Source organism: Maniola jurtina, chromosome 2 (assembly GCF_905333055.1).
Source record: "Maniola jurtina chromosome 2, ilManJurt1.1, whole genome shotgun sequence".
Lineage (NCBI taxonomy): Eukaryota > Metazoa > Arthropoda > Insecta > Lepidoptera > Nymphalidae > Maniola > Maniola jurtina.
The window spans coordinates 6186950-6199264 of NC_060030.1; the positions used below are offsets into that span (position 1 = coordinate 6186950).

Here is a 12315-nt window from a genome sequence, read left to right on the forward strand (position 1 = left end):
GTGCGCGTGGGCAGCGGGCAGCGCGCGGGCCGCGGGGCGTGCGTCGGGCCGCCAGTCGCGCACCGAGCGCTATACTACGAATACGTCGGGTGGCGTCGCGCCGACCCGTCGCGTGCTAGTGTTGTGTCATAGCGGTGGGCCAGGTCGGTTTCGAGATTTATTCGTTCCGACTCAACCATGGCTCTCAACTCGGACGGTGAACAGAAATCGAACCTGGTCCTCCGCGTAGACCAGGATTCTGACTCGGTTTTGCAGTCATTGTTCGACACAGTGCTCAAGCCCGACTCGAAACGACCGCTACAGGTGCCTTTGCGTATGCGACAGCTTCCGAAGTCGTTCTTTAACCCGCCGTCGACCGGTTCCAAGTCGCCATCTGTCTCTCACTCGCGAGAAAACTCGGCCGATTCGGCGTTCGGATCGTCGTCCGCGACTGGCTCCGCTCCAGTGTCCCACTCCCGAGCACACTCGTCGCCTGCGAGCCTCCAGCAGACTTACGCCGCGGGTCAGCAAACTCAACAGCCGCCGCTGCCTCATCAGCATGCCAAACAGAGGTCCTACGACGTCGGCTCTCATCTTCCAGACGATCTCGGCCCTTTACCAGCTGGGTGGGAACAGGCTCGCACACCAGAAGGACAGATATATTATCTCAAGTAAGTTTCTTGAAACAATATTTTCAGGATGTTGGGGTATCTATATATTTCAGTATAGTTAAGGCTATATTGAGACCTAAAAATATTCTACGATGTCATCGGCCTTTCTGTTCCTCAATTCAGTCGCAGGTATTATTGCGCATTTCCTAGGCTTCTTGAATGTAGGTAATAAAGTAACCTCATACATAGTACTCGTAAGTACCTACCTGTGGTAAGCGTATTGTTGTAATAATGGCGATATATGAGTATCGTATATATACTTATTTTTTAAATTATTATGTACCTACTTCACATACACTGTACACAACCTATCAGGTTGTGTATGTGATAGAAGTAAGTACGTGCCTACCTGCCTAGTTTATACACCTACTTAGTGCAAGTCTATAAGTACCACAAGTACCGATCAAACGATTATTACCAGCTACCTAAGTACCTAATTACCTATGAATATAATTAATGGACAAAGTTCGTCGCAAAGCGATCATTATCATTTATCGCTGAGGTGTTTGCCTGTGCAAATTGCTCATTTAATTTATAAAACAATGTCTGAACTAACCACCTGACTGTCTTGACTCTATCGGTTTCTTCATAGGTCAGAGTCAAGTAAGCAGAGTGAAGTGTGAAAAGAGTATGAACTAAACTTCATAGTTTCGTTTGTGATTTTTAGAGATGGATGCGTGATAAGCGATCACTGAAGATTTTACTTATGACGACTTGTATTTAGCAAAGTGAGAGGAAGATAAGAGGTATCCTAAATACGTTCCTACACTGATTTTTAAAACAACCCGTTCAATTCCGACCCTATGACTGGGTCATATCTTCAAACATAAAATACATTGCGCCGTCGTATTCTCTTTTATCACAATGATATATCTTTCGACCTGATAATACATAATACCTTGGTACTAGGTACCTACTTAGTGATATGATAAGCCTTGTAAAAATGAATCATGGGGTAAATGAGTATAACAAAGAAATGTAACCATTTGTTTTTTTTATAAACTTAACAATCATTGAAGTTTAAGTTAGTGTGAGGAGTCCTACGAGCGCTTCCAAGGGCGCCCCATATCAACGAAGTCTGATTCTTATTTTTACCAGCCCCGGCTTCTCACGGGGAGCCTAGTGTCTACATCACTATACATGACGAATATATGAATGTGTTTTGAATAGGTACTTAGAATTGCACTGAGATAGATCAACATTTTTTGGCGGAAGATGAGCCTGGACTACCTACTAAGTTATTACATACATAAATCGCCAAAGGTTTTCTGTTACCTGTTGAGGTGATCGGTCCCCCATTTTCCCATAGTGTCATCAGATCCCCCAGAAGATCTGATGAAAGTATTCATCAAATGTCAGAATGAAATGTAATTTGTACAAAAACTAGCTATCAGAGATAACTGAGAAAAATCGTAAAAAGTATATGAACTTTTATTCTTAACTTAGGTTGAAATCTATAGAGCGCACTTTGACTTTGCTTAGACTTAAGTTTCAGTTAAAATGAGACAGATTTATGCAAGCGGTATAACGCTGTCTCGTTTTAACAGTGTCTTAAGTCTGAGCAAAGTCAAAGTGCTATCTATAGATCTCAGCCTTACTGTCATTCACTTAATCAAGTACTTGAATATTAAATACTAGCTGATGCCCGCGACTTCGTCCGCGTGGATATAGGTTTTTAAATATCCCGTGGGAACTTTTTGATTTTCTGGGATAAAAAGTAGCCTATCTGTTAATCCAAGGTATAATCTACCTCCATTCTGAATTTCAGCCAAATCCGTCAAGTAGTTTTGCGTGAAAGAGTAACAGACATGCATCCATACATGTACATACATACAAACTTTCACGCTTATAAAATTAGTAGGATAGTGACGATTTTGATACTTAGGTACATTAAATAATTTTTTTATTATTAAAATCTGCTAACTTATGAAATAATAAAGTTGAGTGGAGCCACACGATGCGTTGCGTTGTGGTGCGGCGTTTGAGCGTCATCCTACATAGAAATTGCTTTACCTTATCATGCCACACGATGCCACACAATGCCATGCCATGTCCGTGCCGCAGCGCACGCGAACACCCCACAAATGCATCATGCAATCACTGGATGAGCACTCTATTCCCTTCTCTTCTGCTGATCTTTGCGCATGTAGAGCATAGATTTATACACGCTCACACGTCGTCTCCCTCTCAAAGTGAGAAGCATCACGCAGTCACTTGACCACTCTATTCCTTCATTCTCACAATTCCCTTCTCTTCTTTTAGTCTTTACGTATGTAGAACCATAGATTTAGAGACGCTCGCGCATCTCCTCCCTCTCATAGTGAGATGCAACACGCAATCACGGATGAGCACTCTATTCCTTCCCTCTCACAATTCCCTCCTCTCTTCTGCTGATCTTTGCGTGCTGACTTGACACCGGAGAGACGAGGAGGGGAGCAGTGGTACGTTGCAAAACCCATACTTTTTGCGTGCTTTTTGCCGAAGCGACAACGCAGTGCCCGAATGGCACCCAATACGCAACGCACCGGAAACGCATCGTGTGGCCTCAGTCATAATCTATAGTAGCTGTATGCATGGCGCCTATGCCATTATTGTGATGTTACGTTTCACTGGTGTAGTCTAGGATTATAAATCCTATCGACTATGTATTACGTGAGCCTTTCTGCTTCTGTTGTTTGAATATCGATAGTAAATAGACCAATTCCATTAGCTTTTCAACTCTGATCGTATCTGGGTAGGGTTTGCATCTCAATATTTTTCTTAATGTGACCACCATGACTCCATTAATATTGTTAAGCAAAAGTACTATGTCTATACAGTATATTATACCTGTCAGTCTGTCTGTTCGTTGTCTTTCAGCTTAAACGATTTTAACGTAAGGTATACCTATATTATATTTATAGCTTACAACCTGGAGACCGACTTAGACTACATATTTTTTTAAATATGTAGTTTAACCTATTTTAAACCCTAAATCCACGCGGACGAAGTCATCGTCTAATACATAAAGTACATATATTAATGTTATCACTCCGTTTAAACAAATTTTTAATAATAAAATTGACTAATCACATACATAAGTAAGCTTACAAATTCTTTCGCACCACATAATTCTCTTGTTATTTGTTTCAATTTGTTGATTGTAACGTTTGCCTTTAATTAAGATTATGAATTACCTCAATGATGTCTGTAAATCTTAAGTCACATAATAATTATATTTGTAGGCCTATAATAATCTCGTTTGTTTGGTAACAGAGGTAGTTACCGTGTCGAGTCTGGCTGACGCGCCGTCCGTCTCACCGGTGGACAACAGCCAATGCTACATCAAAGCTTTTGCCACCTCGTAAATAAACCATAGTGACAAAATATGTGGATGACAAAGTATGTCTACCTAAAACCACTTATTACTGTATAAGTTTTGCTATTCTGGCTAGTTTTTTTTTTTTTTTTCATTTAGGTACGGTTAAAGTCAAATCAAGAAAAATCCTTTAAAAAAATGATTCAATACTTAAAACTTACTTTAGTTATTTTTTACAAACGATAATTGCTTTACTTCAAACAAAGGTAGTAAATACTTCGACACTTTAATTTAGTCAAGCAATAATTAGTGACGTTATATATTTTTTGTGGACATAATAATATGTTTTGTTTTGCATAACTCGCTTCGTTAACGTGTGTTGAGATGCCAAGGCGGAAGACCTGCACGTCTAGCCGTGAAGCACTTCACAAGCTCTGAAAATATTGATATTTGGAATATCAAAGGTATTAATTTAGATAGTCAGCCGCTTGGCTCCGCTCACTGCACGTCGGCCGAACGAAGCACTAGATGGTCCATTGCAAGCGGTGCGTCTCTTCCGTGTCGGCAAATAGACGTGCGCATCGTTTCTTAATTGCAAGTTGGGCCGATGTTTTATAAGCTCCATAACGGCCAGCGTGTCTCGCTTGCGAAATGTTTGCTTTAATTATTATTGGAATGGAGGGTAATTCTCTGTGGTTTTGTTCGGCTAGACTTGGCGATGTTCCGAAATGGGTAGCGATGCAAATTGCCTTGGCGGACGCCCAACGCGGCGCTATCAGCCCGCTCGCTTTCGTGTAACACCTTACTGTTACTGATGACTCTTGACCTGGACTGCTTTTAAATGCACGTGTGAATGCGTAATATTTGAAGGTTATTAAGTCACTTAAAGAGTGTCGGTAGGTAATAAAGCAAAAAAATATCTACATAGAATAGCTGTGCACCAAGTGAACCAGCACAACCTAACGTTGCCCATAACAAAAGAATCGCCGTTGTCCGTAAAATGAACCGAGTCATTTGACATGGCACAATAATATTATGTATTTCCTTTAATGGTTCGTCCTTTGAATCCTTAATCAGAGAAACTTCTGTTGAATACAAACATACTCAGAACCTCTGATGAACAAACACATAGTGGAGTTCATTCAACTTCGTTTAACTATTTCATCCCTCTCATTCTAGGCAGTGATCTTTAATATTAATCAAAACATTGATTACGATTTGTAAGTTATATCTAGTCTATATTTAGATTGTTATAAAATGTTAGTCTTTAAAAAGTTTCATTAAGTTCAATTAATTATTATTATTTATTGATATTTTTTAATTTTGGACATTTTAAATATAAGAATCCGGCTTTACTCACGTGCTTAGTCTAGTCGATGTGAGCCCGACTAGTTTCGAATCAATCCGGGGTCCTTTTTCATAGGGACTCAGCTCGCAAACGCATCGCGGTTGATTCGGACATTTTGTCCGAAAGTGTCCTTTCAGAATCAGATACATTTTATGGAATAAGTAAAATTAAGTATCTAGAGGTTCATATCAATATCTAGAACTATCTATTCTTATCAGCGTCACTGAACGTGGTACCTAATCTATAAGTAATTACACGTAAATATTATGTCACCGTACCAAAAATATAATTACTGATTGTTAATCAGTAAGTAGGTACCTACATTTGTCATTAACAAAAACCGGTCAAGCGCGAGTCAGACTCGTGCACCGAGGGTTCCGTACTCGGGTATTTTTCCGACATTTTGCACTACAAATCAAAAACTATTATGCATAAAAAATAAAAATAAAAACTTTTTTAGAATGTACAGGTAAAGTCCTTTCATATGATACCCCACTTGGTATAGTTATGTTACTTTGAAAATTAAAAATACTAATTATTATTTGTTCATGAACACTATTTTAATTTTTTTTTGTGATATAATCACAAATTCACGGTTTTCGGGTTTTCCCTTTACTTGTGCTATAAGACCTACCTACCTTTCTCATGATTCTAGGTCAACGGGAAGTACCCTATAGGTTTTCTTGACAGAAACGACAGACAGACATAAAACCAATGATCCTACAAGGGTTCCGTTTTTAATTTTGAGGTACGGGACCCTAAAAAATGTTTAATAGGTTCGTCTACATAATATTGCAAGTGAAATAGTAAACATCACCGAAGTGCTTAATAGTGAGGTTACTAGTTAAGTAATTAACTTAAACCTCACGACAGTTTCTAAGAAAGAAGGTGAAGTAGTCACATGCACAACAAGTGAACTTATCGTAGTGTATTCAAAGCGATAACGTTTGAAATACAGCACTCTATCGCCTTCCCAGAAACTTGGCGTCCGTTTAGTGTTGCCGTCGGACGCGACAGGTAGCTAACGGCACTCAGTCGACAATAAGGTTTTAGTTTTAGTGCGAACTAAAAACTTATAAGCTACATCAAAATATATAAATGTATGTTCTGCCAAAGAAACTTCTCAAAATTACATGACAAGTGTAAATTAAAAATTTATAACACCCGGGGGTGTAGTGAAGGTTAAAGAGCTGATAACTTTCAAACGGCTGAACCGATTTTCTTGGATTATAGCTAAGAACACTCTCGATCAAGCCACCTTTCAAACAAAAAAAAAACTAAATTTAAATCGGTTCATTAGTTTAGGAGCTACGGTGCCACAGACAGATACACAGATACACACGTCAAACTTATAACACCCATCTTTTTGGGTCGGGGGTTAAAAAGTATAGAAACTACGATTATTTTTATTACTTACTTACTATTTGAATAACACCTTACATCACTTAGGTAGGTACATAATGGATGCTGCATTGATGCCTATTCAGTAGTACAGAAATAAACTAATTGACAGGCTTTCCACTATCTCCTGCGTAAAAGGATCCTTTTCACAATATCTCCTGTAGACGTTACTAAAAGGAAAGTACGTAAAGTAAGTATTTACCTATCTATTTATTTTCATTTAATAATATGACGATAGCGTTAACGAATCCTAAAGAACCCTTAAATACAAAATAAAATCTTAATCAAATTGCCGTCATCACACTGAACGATATCTACGAGGTAGTTGCAACAATTGACAATTGCGTAATTGCGGTTAATAAAACAATTGCCTCATTAATTTTATTGACGCATAAGTTTTTGTAAATTCCCCGAGTAGGTAAAATAGGCTTATTTGCATCCGAGTCTGTCAACTGCAAGTATCAGAAAATACCTAGGATTTCTAACAAAAGTTAATATGGGAACGACTAATTCATTTTGGACAAATGAAAAAAATACAAGTTCAAGAAATATTACCTCACTGATTGAAGTCATGAACAAAATGTCGCTATTGTGTGATGTTATCCAGTACATCATCTAATCTTATCGCAGCGACTTTTATTGTTATAGTACACTTCTAGTACCTACTTACTAATCTTGTCACTGCAATGAATAGGTAGTTGAAGTAGTTATTTAAATGAAATCATATGGTAACAATATTAATTAAGCAACGTACGCTTTTGAAAGTCAAATAGGCGAATTAAAATAGGTGAGGTAGGTAAAACACATTTAAATAAATTTTTTTTCATGTAACCACAAATTCATGGTTTTCGAATTTTTTCCTTTACTTGTGCTATAAGATCTACCTATTTATAATTTTTTATGATAGTGTTTAACTTACACTCAAGGCAATTTCTAAATAATTTTACATACATCGGAATTTTACATACGGTCCCGGAATTTCAGGTATGTATGTAAAATTATTAAGACCTGACCTACCTGCCTTTCATGATTCTAGGTCAGTATGTTTTCTTGACAGACACGACAGACGGACAGACTGACAACAAAGTGATCCTATAAGGGTTCCGTTTTTCCTTTGGAGGTACAATAACCCTAAAAACTGAAATATTTCAAAAAATTGCCAATTAATTATGATCAGTCTGATTAGTGTAATCATCTTTAGGTATGTGTCGTTTAAAGCGATATTTGTTGTTAATTTAAACTTAAGAGGTAATGCGACATTTATATCCTTTTGTGTGTAAGATAGCGTTAAGTGTTGCTCTTTTACTGCGTAACGAAGAAAACTAAGCTTTGTTTCGATCGCGTAAAACTTATTATTGTTTGGAGTACTAGAAGCAAAAACAAGGTACTCAGTTTCCACGGTCTGATTACTGGATGTTGGCTCTAGACAGCGTCTTTATCGGAATCAATCAGAAACTATTATTCTGTTGTTAAAGGCATATTTGTTTGTTTTAATCTCTTGCTGAAGGAAATCATAATAATCGGTCATAAGTCATAACACGATGAATAAACTCGTTTAGTTTTAGGTAGCTCACATTTCGAATAACTTTGCCTCTTATGTTGCTACTGACCCCCGCCCCGGCTTCGCACGGGTAGTTTATTAAAATTTTCGTGGCCCGGATCTCTATTAAAAAAAAAGCCTATGCCGCTCAGGAATAATGTAGCTTTCTACTGGTGAAAGAATTTTCAAAATCGGTTCAGTAGTTCCAGAGATTACTTCCTACAAACAAACTTACAAACTTTACCTCTTTATGTACGCGATGTCTTTGTCTTGATGTCCGCGACTTCGTCCGCGTGGATTTAGGTTTTTAAATATCCCGCGGGAACTCTTTGATTTTCCCGGATAAAAAGTAGCCTATGTCACTCTCCACATCTTTAACAATACCCATGCAAAAAATCATCCTCACCATGTGATGTAAGGGCTAATGTTAGCCCTCACTGCCCTCAATGAAATTGCCTACAGTTGTGGTTTAGGTACACGATACCTACTGTTCAAATGTAGCGGTCTCTTCAAGGGTAGATCTTCGTGTGTGCGCTACACTAGGTACATTATCAAGCTTTGTAGACACAGATGTTTTTCATCGACCTGTGTCATCGGTATTAATGTACCTACTCCAATAATACTTGTCGTGATCTCAACAAAGCTGTTTGTAATGTTAACGTGTGAGGCATTCAGACCACACGGGTTGAATACTTACAAGAGCGATGGATGTTAGAAGTTAGAACGTACCTTTTATCTATAGTAGATAATTGTGTATGTATATATAAATGCAATTTTTTTAAAGACTGGATTGTATAATCAGTTTATCAACTGATTTTGTTCTTAGAACTCGAACACAAAGTTACGGATTAGTTTTACTTTACTTATCACTTGTTTATAGTTGAAATGCGCAGTTGAAGAAACCTGTTACTGCTATGCAGATGTAATCAATATTATGAGGTTTCTTTCTTCTTCCTGCGTCACATCCTTAACTTTAACCCCCCGTCCACACACTGCTCTACTCGCGCAATTAATCGCGACGCCGTCGCACTAGGTCACTTGCCTTTGCAACACGATGGACGTGGAAACTGTGGTAGCGTGCGCGCTATTGCATACTTACCGACAAAATAGGGAGCGATGGGCGTGAACGAGGAGCACGCGAGTAACGCGGCCACACTACGTCTCTGCCTCCGTTCCTGTCTCCATCCCATGCCACATGGGCAGTGTGTGGACGGGGGGTAAGGATCGTGCTTTCCATTTAGAATACGACCTTTGCTGTAACTACTCGTATGATGATAATGTTCTTTAATTTTTATCTCTTACCTGCCGCGTGGAGGAAAAATCCTAGAAGAAAAAGGAACCCTACATTAAACGTGTTATACCTACTTGGATGAATGTCTTTTATTCATCCAAGGTGTTATATGATATTGATCAACTATTGACCTTATTCCATGCTGAACTTAAATAATATATTAACATCACTTATATTATTATGTATGATTTTGAAATATATATGTTTTGGAAATCCTACACTAGAGTAACTAACAGAATATAGACCCTCTTTGTTAATATTTGTATTTCTTCACAGCTTTTGCTTCACTCTTACATTTTATAGTGAATATTAGAACAACTAAACAGTAGTTTACAGTAGTTTACTTGATCACTGTGTGTGAGTACTTCGGCAACGACGGTGGGAGTATCGCCATGCCTAATTGTAGGATCAAAAGGGGTCAAGTGTGTACATTGACGGGCGCCTTAGGCCCAACGTCATCTTCTGATGTTACAACTTTAAACATGAGCAGTTCTTCAATTGGCTGCATATGTGGGGTGACGTCAGTTATTATTATAAAATTATTGAATAAACTGGTAGATTTGTCTTTTTGTAATGAATTGTCGTCGTACTCAGCTGTATGCTGCATTATAATGTTGGTAGTTGGTACCTATAGCTAGTTGCCTAATATTTCATAACTAATCAAAATAATTAGTAAATTCATGTAATATTTATATTTCATCATCATCCATGGTGATTGGTGATCAAATAAAAACTTATCTGATCTAAAATGAAATAGGTGCAGATCTATATAAAATTCTCTATCTATCCATTAAATTTTATTTGCGTTTCCATATTTCTAATGACTCAATTCGGTTTAGTATCTTGATTAATTAACCCTACATAACCACCGATGACCGAAGTTTTGGTCGGCCAATCTCTATCCGTCTGTCTGTGCGGTGATAACAGCGTAGTATTGTGAAGTTATTACGTTTCTTACAAGAATACATGTATTCTTGTAAGAAACGTAAGTTAATTATGTATATCTTTACAATATCTTAGTATCTAATCACTATTAGACTAATAGTATTAGTCAATAAATCCTTTTCAACCTGGTTTTCTGGTAAAGATAACTTCAAAGTGACAACGCTACCAATAAGTACAATCAATTATATTGTACTTCCTTTGTGTTATTTATGTCTAACTTTAGTCGTTCTTTTTATAATGGTGTACAGTAAAGCATATTTCATTCTCTCATTCATTCACATTTTTTCGAAACTATGTACTAAGAAATAGGTACCTAACCTATTTATTCGTAAGGTCGTAATATAATGGTCTGTCGTTTCGTGGGTCGATGAAGGATATGGTGATATTTCTGAATAGCACTTAATGCTGTTCAGTTAGCTTAAGTGTTTGGAAACGGAACACGGTGTTCCGTCAATTAACTTCCTACCAGCATTGAACCGCAATATCTAGGTGCTGAGTGCTGACTGGTGACAAGTCGCTGGGACTCGAAGTCTCTGTAAGATCTTTTAAATTACATTATGGATTTAAAAACTTTGGTGTTTGTTCAAGACTTTAAGAACTAAAGTCATTTCAACCTTATGGACCTTTAAGACTTTCGATCTACGGATCTGAGTTTAGAAAAAATTGTATAGAAGCAGGCGTTACTTTGCGGAAGTCCATAATGTATAAAGAATCAAAAGATTAATTTGCTATAATCCGCTAAAAAGGCATATCTGTATGGTGCAACATGCGACATGCGTCACCCGCCCTCCCACTGCTAAGCATGCAGGAAAAGGCAGCCACCAAGCATGCACAATTGCAAAGAGTTGACTTTGCAATAATTGTACATTGTAAGGTCTACGTCTCCCGAGGATGCTCCGGTGTCGGAGCGAAACGTGCGTCGAGTGTATTCTGGTGGATTTGTGTGGTGTTGCATGGTGGTACTTCGGGCTTGCCTGGTGGCTGACATTTCCTGCATGCTTAGCAGTTTGCATGTTGCATTCTGCTTGTTGTACCTACCATACAAATTTGCCTTTTTTAGCGAATTATAGCAAATAAAGCTTTTGATCTTTGTAGAAAAAGTTTTTTCTCAAATCTCAATCCACCGCTCATTATAATTCCATATTTTGATCACACAACTCACAATATCTTCTGTTTAGTTATTATTAGGCACCTTGCGTGTAAAGTGGAAAAACTCGAGCGCAACTGGTGCATAATCGTTAAATCAAATGACGCTGTCATCTTGAATCTTGATGCTCCGGCAGAGAAGAAAATAAAGCAGTCTGTTCCGATCAAATTGACACGCTACATTACAAAATTATGTTCGCGCTGTTATTATAAAAGGTAGTACTTAATTCCTCCATGACAATTATTTTATTGAGTGTCCTTATATTTTGACATAATATTACCGGGTTTCGATTACAGCAATTTACTATCAGGCAGCAAGCTTCTGCTGCGTATTATAATCCAGTGTTTAGATTGCATTAGACTGTAGATAAGTTTTGAATAAAAAAATAAACAGTGTCCGTGACTACATCCGACTACACCAAACCCCTATTTTACCCTGTAACAAAATTCAAAAATTCTTTCTTAGCCTTGTCTTCGTCATATCGGGCTGTTATTCTAAGACGTCATTCATATAGGTATCTACATGCTTTTCGACCTGATCCGTCCAGTAGATTGAGCTGTGCGTTATATCAGCCAGTCAGTCACCTTTTCCTTTTATATATTTATTTATAATTATTATTTACTTATAATCATTATTTGAAGGCATAGGGAGTGGAGCATGGCGTTTCATCTTCGACAGCGGCGCCTCGCTCGTCT

At 38.0% G+C, this 12315-nt stretch overlaps 1 protein-coding gene across 7 annotated transcripts in view; it reads left to right on the forward strand.

The window, feature by feature from the left end:
* Positions 1–12315, forward strand: part of LOC123873833 (transcriptional coactivator YAP1) — a 46624-nt gene continuing 34309 nt past the window's right edge. For 3 of the 7 annotated variants that reach the window (XM_045918934.1, XM_045918925.1, XM_045918943.1), the window contains exon 1: positions 11–650. In XM_045918934.1, coding sequence (XP_045774890.1) covers positions 178–650 — 473 coding nt within the window. In that variant the 5' untranslated portion in view covers positions 11–177. Of the gene's footprint in view, positions 651–12315 lie in introns of all 7 variants that reach the window. The other 4 variants (XM_045918951.1, XM_045918959.1, XM_045918915.1 and 1 more) reach the window with 3 other exon arrangements.